The 17,625-nt window shown below is 38.9% G+C and overlaps 1 protein-coding gene across 4 annotated transcripts in view; it reads left to right on the top strand.

The window, feature by feature from the left end:
- Nucleotides 1-17,625, top strand: part of ttll11 (tubulin tyrosine ligase-like family, member 11) — a 177,510-nt gene that overhangs the window by 152,535 nt on the left and 7,350 nt on the right. For 2 of the 4 annotated variants that reach the window (XM_059993845.1, XM_059993842.1), the window contains 2 exons: nt 689-1,012; nt 1,306-15,689. In XM_059993845.1, coding sequence (XP_059849828.1) covers nt 689-1,012; nt 1,306-1,451 — 470 coding nt within the window. In that variant the 3' untranslated portion in view covers nt 1,452-15,689. Of the gene's footprint in view, nt 1-688; nt 15,690-17,625 lie in introns of those variants that run through there. The other 2 variants (XM_059993846.1, XM_059993847.1) reach the window with 2 other exon arrangements.

The following is a 17,625-nucleotide window of genomic DNA, read 5'->3' as shown; positions in this document are numbered from 1 at the left end:
GTCCACAACTATGCTGATATAGAATAGAGTTATAGAGGGATTGAAAGTCCATAATGATACAGATGGGACCAAGAAACTGGAGGGCATCAGTGGTCACAGGAGGAGATGGGAAGGGACTGAACAAGAAGAGATACAAAAGAACCAAAGGAAGAAATTGGTTCTGTGGGGTTAAAGCAGTCTGAAACAATGGGTCCACTAGAGAGAACAACGTGGATCATGGAGAAAAGTAGAAGCAGGCTGTATGCAGTGTGAATTTCAAAGCTGGAAATTGTACAGAGTGATTTTCCAAGGAAATAAGGTAAGTGATGGTATGAACTCTTTAATGTTTTAGTTATAATTACACCACCCAATCAATTTTTTTTTTCAATTGGCTACATATAGTTTTGGAGGTCAAGGTGGGCATGGCATGTGCTTAATAGTCCAGGACTGTTTTGTATGTTCCTCTTCTAATTTTGCTAATCAAAAGGTTTATTTTCTCCATGAACAAATGTAATAAATGTTCACATTGAGCACTGTTTTTCTCACAACACATTGTGCAAATCTTGCACCATGCCATTTAAATTTTTAATTGTTATCCCAAGATTTGATTTCTATGTGAAATCTTATCAAACAACTAACAAATAATTTGCAACCAATTACTGAAAATGACTATGTATTGGTACTACATTTAGTTTTGTTGTTTTGCAAGGTATGTGCTTACAAGCGTTCATGGAGGCCGTCTTCCACATGGCACAGAGGAGGTACAAGACCCCACCACTTCGAGAACAAGTTGAGGCGCTGGTCAATTTTTGTGAATATCAGTTAGAAACACTGGATGAAAAGCACTTTATGTACAACCGTGCAACATCGGACCAAAAACCTAGCTTGACTTTGTGTCACCCTGAAACACCTCGCACACGTACTGCTGGTAATGTGCACTTATTAAGTCGTGGGAGCATTTCCAATAGATCACTGCCATCACCATCACCTGCATCGGTGGATAAACAGCATGTAAAATCAATGAATCGAAGAGGTATTTCTTAATAACCATGTAAATACTACTTTCTTCATTGTATTTTATCTATCATCTTAAGCCTGTTTGTCAATCATTCTGACTGTTGATAGTGTTTTAACTGTCCTTCCCATTCACTATCCTACTTACTGACAAAAGTGTCAATTAGTGACTTCTTTCACCAACTGATAAATGCTTAAGAACTTAATGCAACTCCTGTTTTAGTTGATTGTGAATGTTGTTGCTTGCTGACCACCATATAGTTATTATTAACATGGTCCTCATTAATTATGACATATTCCGTTTGCCCACAGTAACTGTATGCTCACCAGTAGCTTCCAAAAGGCATAGTCGACGGGGCATTCCAGGCTGCAGATTTTGTCGTAACAGCTACCAGAGCTGCTCCATTATTGGCCTGGATGATGTGTGTTCTCAACGGGTCAAGCTGACACAAATTTAGTATCTTTTTGCAACATGACGCTTTATGTAGTAATTCAAAGCAAGAATGGTAGGCCCCTCTCCCCTCCACTCTGCTTTCCCAACCCTTATGCCCAAGATTTACCTCAAAGGCTCATTTTTAGACAGTTTCAATAGGAAGTTGATCCTCTACCTCTAGGGTATCTAGTGCTTAATAAATTATTTCAGACACAATTCTACCTTAGCTAGCTTATCTGCATTTCATAATTTGAATGGTGACTGCTTATTTAGAAGTAAATTTAAACAAACATTTGAAATAGACTTCTTATTCAGTTCTCATTCTAAATAAATTGCATTTACTATAAAGAGCCTGCCACTGGCTTCTGGCCCTAAATCATTTACATGGTATTTTAAAATAAATTTCATAGTGGTTGTTTTCTGTTATAGGCATGAGCCTGTGTGTAATAATTATTAGTATCCTCTTATATTCAGTGACCACCTGTACATCTGCTTGTTAATGCAAATATCTAACCAGCCAATCATGTGGCAGCAACTCAATGCATAAAAGCATGCTGTCGTGGTCAAGAGGTTCAGTTGTTGTTTAGACCAAACATCAGAATGGGAAAGAAATGTGATCTAAATGATGGCCCATGGAATGATTGTTGATGAGAGAAGTGTTGTTTTGGGAACTTAGAAACAGCTGGTCTCCCAGGATTTTTATGCACGATAGTCTCTAGACTTTACAGAAAAAAAAACATCCAGTGAGCAGCAGTTCTGTAGGTGAAAATGTCTTGAGAGGTGAGGGAAGATTGGCAGACTGGTTCAAGCTGATAGAAGGATGACGGTAACTGAAGTAACCACATGTTACAACAGTGGTTTGCAGAAGAGCATCTCTGAATGCACAACACATCGAACTTAGAAGTAGATGGCCTACAGCAGCAGAAGGCCATGAACATACACTCCGTGGCAATTTTATAAGGTACAGGGGGTACCTAATAAACTGGCCATTGAATGCACATTCCAATATTTCCTACCGGTGAAATCAAATAGCAGACATGTTACAGTATTTTTAAAATTCACTTTCTTATGTCAACAGTTTGCCAGGTGAGCACTGGCATAGAGACTTTTGTGTGAATATGAGCTTTTTTTGTGCAAAAATCCTTAAATATTAAAATTGATTTGGCTAGAAGTTGGGATGGCACAGTAGCACAACTCTTAGCACAATACAGGCGACCTGGCTTCAATTCCCATTGCTGACTGTATGGAGTTGTATGTGAATTTCAGCCGGGTGTTCCAGTTTTCTCCCACAGTCCAAAGACGTACTAGTTAATAGGTTAATTAGTCATTGTAAATTGTCCTGCAATTAGGCTAGGATTAAATAGGGGGAATTGCTGGGTGGAGTGGCTTGAAAGTTCAAAAGTGCCTACTCCATGCTGTAGCTTAATTAAAAAAACATTTTAAAAAACTACTAAAGATGAAACGAAAAAAAATAAATCACAACTGTATTGCTGTTACATTTGTTCATCCACTATTAAATGTGAAGGAAGTGGACTGAGTAATGTAATACATTTATTAGGCATCATCTGCTAGAAACAGTTATATCTAATCTCCGCTGTTTGTTATTTTTATAATTTAGTGGTACAATGCTCTACTTATTCAAATAATAGAATAATAAACAAGAAAATGCACACTTAATATTGCACTAGAGAAGATTCTTATTTTTTGTAATGAAACCAATTGGTTGTTAGACATTGATTTAAGAATTTAGAATATAAAGTTACAATTAAAAAATCTCCTGCAGCCTATTGCACCGCTATTTGCATTTTAATTAGTGTAAGGGACTGCCTGTCTGATCATTAAAGCCTACGCTGACACTGTGTTCTTATTTTGGGTACTAATGCAGAACTTCAGCTTACCCATCCTTAGTACTGACATAGAACCTGCTGCTGCAAACTCAAGTGCAGTGAAAATAAAGCTCCATAATTCAGATAGTGGTAGCAACAATATTGAACCTTCATATATCATCCAATGTTAATAAGCAGCAGATATAGTAAAAGAGTCAGTGAAAAGCATTTAATCTGCTGCTTGTTCATTCTCTAAGATGAACAGTAACATGATATAAACTGGAACAATGTGCCCTGAAAAATTACCTTTTTTTTCAAATTAGTCTTCTTTAGGGAATTGATTAATAACAGTTCAAGCGGCTATTGACGGTAAATATTGAGGGGTTACAGCATTTTGAATAGTTATTTCCAGATTTGGCTATGAGTGCACCATAGATGAACCTTGTCTTCAATGTGCTGAAGTCATAGTGCTATATCCTCCCCATATATTTTCTTGCATTAACATATAAATACTACACAGCAACCAGCAACAGGGAGCATAGTGGACTTCTTTGAGTACATTTACATGGAGCACTGCCACAAGAAGGCAGCATCCATCAAAGATCACCATCATCACCTTGCTACCACCAGTGGGCAGAAGGTACAGGAGCCTTTGGTCCCACACTACCAGATTCAGGAATAGTTATTACCCTTCAACCTTCAGGCTCCTGAACCAGCATGGATAACTTCACTCACCACTACTGTACACTGATTCTATGACCTACAGAATCACCTTCAAAGATGCTTAACAGCACGTATTCTCAGTATTTTTTGTTCACTCAGTTTGTTTTCTTTTGCTCATTGCATGTCAGTCTTTGTGTATAGTTTGGTAGAATTCTATTGTATTTTATTTTTCCCGTAAATACCTACAAGAAAACAAATCTCAAGGTAGTATATAGTAACATATATGTACTTTGATAATAAATTTACTTTGAACTTGAGTCTATCACTATCACCCTCATACTACATCTAGTGAGATTATTTCAAATTTCAATGACTTATTAGCAAAGTATATATATATCACCATATACAAACCCTGAGATTTGTTTTCTTGCAGGCATACTCAGTAAATCCAAGAACCATAATAGAATCAATGTGTAAAAGGCATCAAGCTGTGCAAATAACAAAAGAGAAAAATATAATAATAATAATAATAATAATAAAGCAATAACTATTCAGAACATGAGATGAAGGAAGAGTCCTTGAAAGTGAATCCATAGGTTGTGAGAACAGTTCACTGTTGGGGTGAATGAAGTTGAGTGATGTTATCCCCGGTGGTTCAAGAGGCTGATGGTTGAGGGGTAATAACTGGTCCGAAACCTGGTCTGTGAGTCCTGAGGCTGTTGTAGCTTCTTCCTGATGGCAGCAGCAAGAAGAAAGTATGGCCTTGGTGGTGGGGTCCTTGATGATAGATGCTGCTTTCCTGCGACACTGCTCCATGTAGATGTACTCCATGGTGAGAAGGGCTTTACCCATAATGGACTAGGCTATATCCACTACTTTTTGTGGGATTTGCTGTTCAAGGGAATTAGTATTTCCATATCAGGGCTTGATGCAACCAGTGAATATACTCTTCACCACACGTATATAGAAGTTTGTCAGAATTTTAGATGTTATGCCTAATCTTTGCAAACTAGCAGAGGAGGACTTTCTCGGCCTGTAGTTTCAAATTTCCTTCGATGAGCCTGTTAACATGTCAGAATATTCCTTGAAGGAAATTTAAATAATAAGGTTTTGAAATCAATAATGTGTGAGCTTTCTGGGCAGACAAAGTATCATTTGAACTTTTGAGCAATTTTTTGGTGGCTTGAGTCTTGAGGTATTTAGAAAAAGTTATTTCTTTCACAATAAAGCAAAAAAGGTTTAGGCCTTTAAAGTCCTATCTTTCTACAGCACAACTTGCTCAATGCACAAAAAGTGGAATTCTCAAAGGAGGAGAATGGCATTTGTTGTGATTGATAGCATGCCATTAAAAATGATTCTCACTAGCTTTCATCTTGTGATTGCTAAGGTACACATTCAAGCTTGTGGAAGAATTTATTTCTACTTGAAACATAGATTTCACTGTCTCTGCCTTCCCTATACAAAATTACTTTACCCACTGCTTGAAATAGCCATCTGTTCTGTTTTCAAAAGGTGGATTTACAGCCTGCCAGTGACAAAATGACACTTAGAAAGCAGGTTATTGTTCTTGAGTTTCATTGTGAATTATACTCACAGAACCAGTTGACATTATTCCAACCTTTTCTAATTAATTGAATGCTAGTTAGCTTTTAACTTCAAAGCTCAAAACTCCTCATTTCTGCACTTACGGAAATAAAAAAAATATTATTTAGTATCTTTAGCTATTTATTTAAATACATAAATATACATGAATAATAGCTAAAGATATCAGCTCTTATAACTTTATCATGTTTACAAGATGTTATCAGATCAAAAGGACTGCTCCATATAAAAATAAATGTAAACTAATTATTAAAGTTGTTTTTGTTCTGCACTTGAAAGGATTTTTAGAATAAGATTAAGATCCTAAGTTTATTTTAGAAACTTCAGTTTACTTAGGGATATTTTATTTGGCTTAATACATTTGACCCTGATACAACAAAGGCCTGGGTTGCATGCGGTTACTTAGTGGAACAGCATGGTGGCATAGCGGTTAGTGCAATGCTTTATACACCAGCAGTAAGATCTGGATTTGATTCCCATCACTGTCTGTAAGCAGTTTGTACATTCTTCCCATGATCATTTGGTTCTTTTGCCAGTGCTCTGGTTTTCTGCCACATTCCAAAGATGTATGGTTGAAGTTAACGTGGTGTAGACATGCTACATTGGCGGCAGAAGCATGGTGACACTTGCATGCTGCTCAGCACAACCCTCACTGATTTGACTTGACGCAAACGATGCATGCCACTGCAGGTTTCCGTGTACATGTGACAAAAAAATAAAGGAAATTTAATTTTATTATACAACATTACATCATCTGGGTCTGCTACAAATTAGGCATTAATCAGATTCCATTACAAATCAGATTTGAATTGAGACTAGAAACTACCAGAGACAGGATTTTGAGAGGAATTCTTTGAACAACCTTGCATTGCTCTTGATTTTGAGAATATACTGCTTTAATGGAATTGGAACAGGAAACGTGCAAAAACTCTCACTTTGTGAGGATCTGGATGTCCCTGTATAGGCCAGCTTTTATATGTCACTCCCTTACTGACTCTTGAACTGTGTGGCCTAACAGGCCGTTAAAAAGCCAACTACAAGCCAGACAAAAAGATTTTTTCCTAAATGTCAGATGGTGGTTTCTTGGTTGTCATTGCTGATAATCAGCTTTTAAATTCCTATAAAATAGATTTTAATTCCATAGCTGCCATTGTGATATTCTGGCAAAAGCTTCCACACCTAAAAATTCACTGGTCCGGGCAGAAATCTATTATTTTAATATCTATGCCAGTGAGTTCTTGCTTAGAGCTGGTACCATGCGTCTACATGCTGCTTTTTTGACCGATAAGGTGGAGTTATCTCCTATTGAGCTTACAAGATCTCTATATGAGCATAGCTGATTATTTCCATTAAGACTAGCAGTCACATATAATTCATGGCTTGGTATCTGATATAAGAAGTGCACATTTTGAAGTGTCTCGCTTTCTGTAAATGCTACAACAAAAATTTGAAATCTGACTTGAAAATAAAAATGCCAACATTACTTTTATAGTGAGGCAGCATATGAGGAGACAGAAGATAATTAATATTACAGGTTGCATCAGAACTATCATCAACGTAGAATATCAACTGTTTACTTACAGATGCTGCTATTTACAGCAGTTTCAGCTTTCATTTTTTTTATTTCTAGCATCATTTTGTGAAGTGGGATTAATTTTAATTGGTGCATTTTCTAGTAACAGGGTTATAATATCCATTAAAAATGGGGAAGTAGATTTAACTCTGATGATGCAACCAAGGGATTGGTCAGACAACCTGTACGTTTTGGAAATGCAGATACCATTTACGCACTTCACTTTATTCTGACTACCTCCACCCACACCCTCCTCTACTTTTAGTTCCGATGCAGGGTTTTGTCCCAGTGTGTTGACAATTCCTTCACCCTCCCCCACCACAGATGCTGATCGACCTGCTATCTTCCTCCAACAGATTGTTTGTTGCATTATGCTCATTGAGATTCTAACATAATGGACAATTTAGATTTGAAATATTAGAGTGCAAGCCATGCAAAAATCATCTAGATTGATGCTGCCCTAAGATCCCACATCTGTTCAGTCACCTATCCACTAAGCACAGTCAGAAAATTCTGGAAGATCTCCAGATGTCAAGGTGAATTTACTGTACAGCAAGTGAAAAGCAAAAAATAATGTAGGATATGGAAATCTGAACTAAAAACAAGAGGCTAGGCAGAATCTGAAGAGACAGAAAGAATTAATATTTCAGGTCAAACGTTCTTTATTAGAATGAGGTTTAATATCACTGGCATATGTCGTGAAATTTGTTAACTTTGCAGCAGTACATTGCCATACATAATAATAAAAACTGTAACTTATAGTAAGAAATATATGTATATTTAAAAAGTTAAGTAAGTAGTGAGAGAAGAAAAAGAAAAAGTAGTGAGGTAGTGTTCATGGGTTCAATGTCCATTCAGAAATCGGATGGCAGGGGGAAGAAGCTGTTTGTGAACCATTGCCTGTGTGCCTTTAGATTTCTGTACCTCCTCCCTGATGGTAGCAATGAGAATAAGGCTGGGTGGTGGCAGCCCTTAACGATGGATGACTTCTTTTTAAGGCATCTCTCATTGAAGATGTCCTGGATGCTGGGGAGGCTAGTGCTCATGATGGAGCTGACTGAGTTTACAACTTTCTACAGTTTATTTTGATCCTGAGCAGTGCCCCCCCACACCAGAGAGTGATGCACCCCCCATTCGAAATCCAGGGCAGTGCCCCCTATACCAGATGGTGATACAGCCAGTTAAAATGCAAGTAAATAAGCATGTTTTATGATGTAGAGGAGGAGGGGTGGAAAGAGCAATTCTCTGTGATAAGGTGGAGACCAAGTCTGTCCAGGTATCAGAAATACTGTTGGTGACTGTGTTTCACAGAATTTATTACCTCCACTTCTTTCTGTCCTTTCCACCTCATTGATGACACCTCAGATTTGATTACAGGTCTGCAGCCATTGTTCTCACTAACCAGCAGTGTAGTCAGAAATAAATTGCATCATGAGCCAGTAACTGTGATTACTCAATTTACAGCTCAGAGTGGGGTTCATAGCCCAGTGTTTTACTTAAAAGCAGGTTTGTCAGCATTAGTAAAGTTCAAAGTAAATTTATTATCAAACTGTGTATGTCACCATGTATTGCCCTGAGATTCATTTTCTTGCAGGCATTTGCAGAACAAAGACATGTAATAGAATCAATGAAAAATCACACACAAAATCTGATAAAGAACCAATGTGTAAAAGATGACAAACTGTGCCAATGAAACAAATAACAGTAACAATAGATAAACAAGCAGATAAATAATACTGAGGACATGAGTTGTAGAGTCCTTGAAATTGAAATCGTAAGTTGTGGAATCCATTCAGTGTTCAGTGAGTGAAGTGAGAAAAGGTAGAATAGTCAAGATTTTCAGCTGGAGCCTTTGATTTTATGGATGCAGAAAGAACATCGCTGAACATTGATGGCTCCTCGGTAGAGATCGTAAAGAGCACCAAATTTCTTGGTGTTCACTCGGACAATCTCACCTGGTCCCTCAACACCAGCTCCATAGAAAAGAAAGCCCAGCAGCATCTCTACTTTTTGCGAAGGCTGAGGAAAGTCCATCTTCCACCCACTATCCTCATCACATTCTACAGGGGTCGTATTGAGAGCATCCTGAGCAGCTGCATCACTGCCTGTTCGAAATTGCACCATCTCGGACTGCAAGACCCTGCAGCGGATAGTGAGGTCAGCTGAGAAGATCATCAGGGTCTCTCTTCCAGCCATCACGGACATTTACACTACACGCTGCATCCGCAAAGGAAACAGCATAATGAAGGACCCCATGCACCCCTCATACAATCTCTTCTCCCTCCTGCCGTCTGGGAAAAGGCTCAGACTATATAACAGTTTCTTCCCCCAGGCTATCAGACTCCTCAATACCCGAAGCCTGGACTGACAACTTGCCCTACTCTCCTGTTTATTATTTATTGTAAATGCCTGCACTTTTTTTGTGCACTTTATGCAGTCCTGTGTAGGTCTGTAGTCTAGTGTAGCTTTCTCTGTGTTGTTTTTTCATTACGTAGTTGTCTATTTTTTTGTACTGTGTCAGGTAAACCATGGTCCTGAAAAACATTGTCTCATTTTTACTATGCACTGTACCAGCAGTTATGGTCGAAATGACAATAAAAGTGACGACTTGACTTGACTTGACCTGGTCTTTATTTGCCATTGTTTGCCAGTTCTCATTCAGAATGTCATAGCTTGCTGTTGTTTTGAATTTTGTGCCACCTCATTCCTTGATATTGCCCTATATTTAAATATTTAAAGATACATACAGCACAGTAACAGGCTCTTATGGCCCAACAAGCCTAAGCCGCTCAATTACATTCAAGATTCACTGAACCATTCCCACAACCTATGGACTCACTTTCAAGGACTCTTCATCTCGTGTTCACAATATTTATTGCTGATGTTTTTTCTCTTTCATATTTGCACTGTTTGGTGTCCTTTGCACAATGGTGTTCGTCTGTGCTGATGGATGTGTTCTTCCACTGATTGTATTGTGTTTCTTGGATTTATTGGGTATGCCTGCAAGAAAATGAATTGTATATGATGACATAACTGTACTTTGATAATAAATTTACTTGGACTTTCACCCATGTGACCAATTAACCTGCATCTTTGGAATGCAGGAGAAAACCGGAGCACCCGGACATCACAGGGAGAACATACAAACTTCTTACATATCCCCTCGGTGAACACCAATGTTCTCATGTAGACAGTATGAAGATAAAGCTTTGAACTAAATTTCATTTACTTCCATCCAGAATATTAATGTTTCTGTCGCGGAGCTTTAAGGCGATTCACACTTCAGAAACGGAATTATCGTTTGTTTCCTTCCTTTTCAGATTCTCATTAATTCATTTTCACTTTTACTTCACAATAGATTTCCTGATGATCAACATTTCTGACAAGTCATACGATCAAAATTTAAGAGTGAGCATTAAATCAATAATTTGAATAATGATTCTGATTATTTTCTGACTTTTCAAAATAACTTATTGATCAATTCCCTTAGTGTTCAAGTTGTTTGATTGCTGAGATAATCATTTGTGATTATGGCATACATTTTAACACATTGCACTTGAATTATAAACTTCGTTTACATATTCATCTGAAATTTTAAGTTCATGCTCACTATTTCCTTACAAACTTAGGACAAGTACATGCAACACACAAAATGCTGGAGGAACTCAGCAGGCCAGTCAGCATCTACAGAAAATAGTAAACGGTCGATGTTTTGGGCCGAGACCCTTTATCAGGACTGAAGAAATAAAGATGAGGAGTCAGGGTTAGAAGGTGGGGGGGAGGGGAGGAAGAAACACAAGGTAATGGGTGAAACCAGGAGGGGGAGGTGTGAAATAAAGAGCTGAGAAATTGATTGGTGAAAAAAATACAGGGCTGGAGAAGGGGGAATCTTATAGGAGAGGATAGAAGGCCATGGAAGAAAGAAAAGGGGGAGAAGCATCAGAGGGAGGTGATGGGCAGGTAAGGAGATAAGGTGAGAGGGAAATGAGAATGGGGAATGGTGAAGGGAGGACATTACTGGAAGTCTGAGAAATCAATGTTCATGCCATTAGGTTAGAGGCTGCCCAGACAGAATATAAACTGTTGCTCCTCCAAACTGATTGTGGCCTCATTGCGGCAGTAGAGGAGGCCAAGGACTGACATATCGGAATGAGAAGTGAAATTAAAACGGATGACCACTGGGAGATTCTGCTCTTTCTGGCAGACTGGTAGGTGCTCTGCGAAGCGGTCTCCCAAACTACGTTGGATCTCACTGATACATAGGAGGCCACACCGGGAGCACTGGACACAGTATATGACCCCAGCAGACTCACAAGTGAAATGTCATCTCACTTGGAAGGACTATTTGGTAGTCCTTACTATCTGAATGGTAGTGAGTGAGGAGGTATAGGGGCAGGTATAGTACTTGTTCCACTTGCAAGGATAAACGCCTGCAGGTATATCAGTGGGGAGGGACGAATGGACAAAGGAGTCATGTAGGGAGCAATCCCTGCAGAAAGCAGAAAGTGGTGGGGTGGAGGGAAAGATGTGTTTGGTGGTGGGATCCCACTGGAGATGAAATGGGATAGGACAAGTGCATGCTTCCCTGAAATCACAGGCAGACAGGGTGGAGAAGCCGGCTTTGGGCATGCTGGTCTTCATCAGTCAAAGCATTGAATGTATAAGTCGGGATGTTATTGAAGCCACATTTGGAACATCATGTTCAGTTTTGGTTACCCTCCAATAGGAAAGATGCCATTAAGCTAGACAGAGTGCAGAGGAGATTTACAGGAATGTTGGTAGGACTTGATGGACTGAGTTTGAAGGGAGGTTGAGCAGGTTGGGACTTCTTTCATTCAAGTGTCAGAGAATGAGGAATGATCTTATACAGCTACAGTATAAATTAAACTAGTAAATTGTCTTTTTATTGTTCCACATATGCCTTGAATGCCATTCATACAGATCAATTCATTGCTCATTGCTCGGTGTCTCAGAAAGGCAGCGTGCATTGTTAAGGACTTCCAGTACCCAGGGCTTGCCCTTTATTCATTGTTACCATCAGGTAGGAGGTACAGAAGCCTGAAGGCACACATTTAGTGATTCAGGAATAGCTTCTTCCTCTCTGCCACTTAATTCCGAAATGGACATTGAACCCTTGAACACTACCTCAGTTTTTAATATATATTATTTCTGTTTTTGCACAATTTTTAATCTGTTCAATATATGTATACAGTAATTTATTTATTTATTTATTTAAAGTATTTTTTTTTTCTTCTATATTATGTATTGTATTGAACTGCTGTTGCTAAGTTAACAAATTTCATGACACATGCCGATGATAATAACTCTGGTTCTGATCCTGAGATGGTACAATAACAGAGACCAGAATGCAGAATAAAGGATCGTAGTTATAGACAAAGTGCAGTGCAGGTAGACAGTAAGGTGCAAGGCCATTACAGAGAAGGTTTGGAACCTTTCAATAATCTTATCACAGCAGGATAGCTGTCCTTGAGCCAGCTGATACATGCCTTCAGATTTTTGTATCTTAAGCCTGATGGGAGTGGAGAGAAAGGAGAATGCCAGAGTGGAATTTTTGATTATGTTGGCTGCTTTACTGAGCCAGAAGTCTAAATAGATTCCATAGAGAGGAAGTTGGTTTCCACTATTTACTGAGCACTTCACTACTCTCTCCGATTTCTTATTGTTACAGGTAGAGCACTTGCATGCCAATTCATGATGCATCCAGATGGTGCATTGATAAGAATTGGTGAGGATCAAAGGGAACGAGCTAAATTTCTGTAGCCTCCTGAGGAAGTGGAAGTGCTGATGAGCTTTCTTAGCCTTGGTATTAATATGGTTGCACAGGCACTTGGTGAAGTTCACTCCGAGGAACTTTAAGTTCTGAATCCTCTGAACCTCAGCACCATTGACATAAACAGCACCACCCAATTTCCTGAATTCAATGACCAACTCTTCTGCTTTGCTGACACTGAGGGAAAGGTTGTCATGAGGGGCATAGACAGAATCAGTATGCACATTCTTTTTTTCTCAGGTTGGGGAATAAAAATTATGGGGTATAAGTAGAAAGAGAGAGTTAGTAGGAATCCAAGAGGCAACATTTTACCCAGATGGTGGTCAATATATATATATCAGAGGAAGTGATTGAAGCAAGCACATTAGTACCATTTAAAAGATATGTGGATAAGTACATGGATAAGAAAAGGATATGGACCAAACACAAGCGAATGGGACCAGGTAAGATGGGAATCTTGGTCAGTATGGGCCAGGTGCTTTCTCCATCCTGTATGACTGACTTCTCAAAATATTCTCAGATCTGTACTGTTCTTTAACTGTAGATTAAAAATTATAAAACAACTTTTTGATAGATGACAAGTAGAACAGTACAGGCCCTTCAGCCTATGATGTTATTGTGACCCTTTAACGTACTCCAAGATCAATTGTACTCTTCCCTCCCACACAGCCCTCTATTTTACTTTCACCATGTGTTTATCTAAGTCTCTTAACTGTCCGTAATGTATCTGCGCCTATCACTCTGTAAAGAAAACTAACTCTGACATCCCCTATACTTTCCTCCAATCACCTTAAAGCTGTGCCCTCTCATATTAGCCATTTCCGTCCAAAAAGGGTCTGGTCCACTCAATCTGTGCCTCCTATTATCTTGTATGTCTCTAACAAGTTCACCTCTCATCCTCCTCTCCACAGGGAAAAACCTTAGCTTGTTCAGCCTATCCTTATAAGACATGCTCTCTAATCCAGGCAGCATCCTTATAAATCTCTTCTGCACCCTCTCTAAAGCTTCCACAGCTTTCCTATAGTGAGGAGAACACAATTCTCCAAGCATGGCTTTTTAGGGCTGCAACATTAGATCATGTTTATGTTTTCAGACTGGACAGACTAATAAAAACACAAGAAATTCTGTAGATGCACTCTCGTGTGTATTTAATCATCAGAAAAGCTCTTTGAACTGAGGATATGGTCTTCAGTTTGTTACTGCAAGCAGTAACTATTTTGGGCTAATAGAAAGTAGAGAGATCTTGTCTGTGAACCTTACCACGTGAACTCTATTCAGTAACGTACCTAGACCATCACTTAATGATGCCATCTCTGATGCATGGAAATGAAGTTATGTGAAAGACACAGATCAGTGTGCACATTCAGGTCTTTAGTGTTGTTCAGCTGGTTCTTTTCAAATTCTGTAAAATATAAAGACTGCAAAGTGCACCCAATGGCCACTTTATTAAGTACAGCTGCTTGTTAATGCCCGTATCAGACAATCATGTGGCAACAACTCAGTGCATAAAAACATGCAGACATGATTAAGCTGGACCAGACATCAGAATGGGGAAGAAATGTGATCTAAGTGTCTTTGACTATGGAATAATTGAATTAAATTGACTTTATTTCTTACATCCTTCACATACATGAGTAAAAATCTTTATATTATGTCTAAACGTTCAATTTATAGTCATTTGTTATAAATAGTATATATAACACAACAGTCGATATAGCATAGAAATACGATTGTATCAGCGTGAATTAATCAGTCTGATGGCCTGGTGGAAGAAGCGGTTGGTGCCAGACAGGATGGGTTGAGTATCTCTGAAACTGCTGAGCTGGGATTGCTAGAGTTGACAGAGACTGGCGGAGAAACGAAAAACACCCAGTAAGTGCTGGTTTATTTTATTTTTATTTAGCAATACAGTGCAGAGTAGGTCCTTCCGGCCCACAGAGCCACTCTGCCCTAGTAATCCCAACAAAGCCAATTAACCCTATCATTACCATAAGACAATTTACAATAGCCATTTAACCTACCAGTACGTTTTTGAATTGTGGGAGGAAACCGGAGAACTTGGGAAAAACCCATGCATTCTATGGGGAGGATGTACAGACTCCTTACAGAATAGTGCTGGAATTCAACTCTGAACTCCCCGAGCTGTAATGGCATCATGCGAACTGCTATTCTACCATGGTGCTGCCATTCTGTGGATGAAAACAACTTGGTAGTGAGAGAATTCAGAGGGGAATAGCCAGACTGGTTCAAGCTGACAAGGTGACAGTAACCACGCATTACAACAATGGTGTGTTGTAGAGCATCTCTGAATGCACAATGCATTGAACCTTGAAGAGGATGGGCTGCAGCAGCTGAAGACCACACTGGGTTTCACTCCTTTATCTAATAAAGTGGCCATTGATGGTATTTGAGCTTATAGAAGGTAGAGATCTTGTCTGTGAACCTTATCACATGAACTCTTTTCAGTAACATATCTAGACCATCACTTTAATGATGCCATCTGTGATGCATGGAAATGAAGTTATATGAAAGACACAGATCTGCACATTCAGATCTTTAGTGTTGTTCTGCTGGTTCTATTCAAATTGTGTGAACTGCGAAGACAGCAATGTATGGCCTGATGCATTCAATTGTGTTAATTCAAAGCTCCTTAATAAGTTTTTTTTTCTATGTAGATGTTTCAAGATGCCAATAGATCAGGTTTAAGCCTCGTAACAGATTTTATTATAGTCCTTTAAAGGCTTGTATTGAACTGCTGTAGTTTGAATTTTCTGCAAAGTGTATTTTAATAAATTATTTTCTATTCTAATAATCCTGTCAGTGTCTGAGATAAAAATGCATTTGTGTGTTTCTATTGCTAATTTAAGATTGTCTATCTGGAATAGTGAAAGTAACACTATTATTGCTCTAAACTTGGTTTCTATTACAATATTACAAATGTAACCGGCATGGAGAGAGCTTTAATAAGGCACTGATAACCTTCTGAGGTGTTTTCAGTGCAGCAACCACACTTACCAGTTTAACAATTGGCACTAGTTTCTGTGGTGAACTACATATACTTGTCTGGACACGCCCCTCTGCTGACTGCTCCTGTGGCTCCTCCCACAGACCCCTGTATAAAGGCGATTGGAGTCACTGCTCCTCCCTCAGTCTCCAGGATATTGTGTGGTGGTCTCTTGCTGCTAATCGTGGTCTCTTGTAGCTAATAAAAGCCTATCATTCGCCTCCCGTCTCCGAGAGTTATTGATGGTGCATCAGTTTCTTAAAATAAAAGCTGTACCCAGCATAGGTTTTAAAACAAAAGAAAAATCACATTTTGTCAATGCTGCTACTGGCCAAATAAGATTGTTAGATAAAGAGTGAGCATATTGTACAAAGACAAGACTATCATGATGCACCTTTATAAAACACTAGTTTGGCAACAGTTGGAGGAATGTGTCCAATTCTGGCACCACATTTTACAAGTGTGAAGCCTTTAGGCAAGAGAGATAACTAAAATTATTCCTGGGGGAAAAAAACCTTCATCTATGGTGGACAACCATAAGAGATTGGTCTCATTGGGCAGAAGAAATTGTGAGAGAATCTAATAGATGTATTTAAAAATCATGGAGGACATCAAAAGCATGGATATGTTCCCGTTGGCAGCAGAATGAAAACCTTGGATATGACATGGTGATTGGCAAAAGAATGAAAACAAAAATCAGAAAAGACTTACATGGACTAAGAATTGAAAGGGAAGAATGCCAAATACAGTCGGGAGAGGGTGGGGAAGTGAGATAAGCTCAATTGCTGTAATATGCAGGCAGTAGAGACTCAATGGGCTAAAAGTCCTTATTGTGCAAAAATTAGTTACTTGATAGGCACATCCTATTGTGGTCCTCCATACACCCTGTCCAGTCAAAGATTTAGAGAAGAAACTTTTTACCCACAGAATCATGCTGCTTAATAAAAATTCTTAAGCATCAGCTAATTGTGCCTAGATAGTTAATAATTGCATTTTCCCCCCGGAAATACAAGTCACACAAATTGAATTGAATTGACTTTATTACTTATATCCTTCATATATGAGTAGTAACAATCTTTACATCTCCATCTAAATGTGCAGTGTGCAATTATAGAAATTTATAATAAATATTATGTACAACATGATAGTCAATATAACATAGAAATACAGTTGCATCAGCATGAATTAAGCAGTCTGATGGCCTGGAAGCTGTTCTGGAGCCTTTTGATCTTGGCTTTTATGCTGCGGTACCATTTCCTGGATAGTAGCAGCTGGAACAGTTTGTGGTTGGCGTGACTTAGGTCTCCAATGATCCTTCAGGCCTTTTTTTAAAAAAAACACACCCATCTCTTTAAGTGTCCTGAATAGTGGGAAGTTCACATCAACAGATGCGCTGGGCTGTCCACATCACTCTCTGCAGAGTCCTGCAGTTGAGTGAACTACAGTTCCCATACCAGGCAGTGATGCAGTCAGTCAGGATGCTCTTAAGCATGACCCTATAGAAAGTTCTTAGAATTTGGGGTTCCATACCAAACTTATTCAACCGTCTGAGGTGAAAGAGGCACTGTTGTGCCTTTTTCACCACACAGTCGCTATGTACAGACCACATGAAATCTTCGGTGATGTTTACGCTGAGGAACTTAAAGCTGTTCACCCTCTCAACCCCAGATCCATTGATGCATGTTCCATTCCTCCTATAGTCCTTTGTTTTTGCAGCATTGAGGGAGAGGTTGTTTTCTT

This window comes from Hypanus sabinus, chromosome 18 (assembly GCF_030144855.1).
Source record: "Hypanus sabinus isolate sHypSab1 chromosome 18, sHypSab1.hap1, whole genome shotgun sequence".
NCBI lineage: Eukaryota > Metazoa > Chordata > Chondrichthyes > Myliobatiformes > Dasyatidae > Hypanus > Hypanus sabinus.
This window is presented reverse-complemented; position numbering and strand designations above follow the sequence as displayed.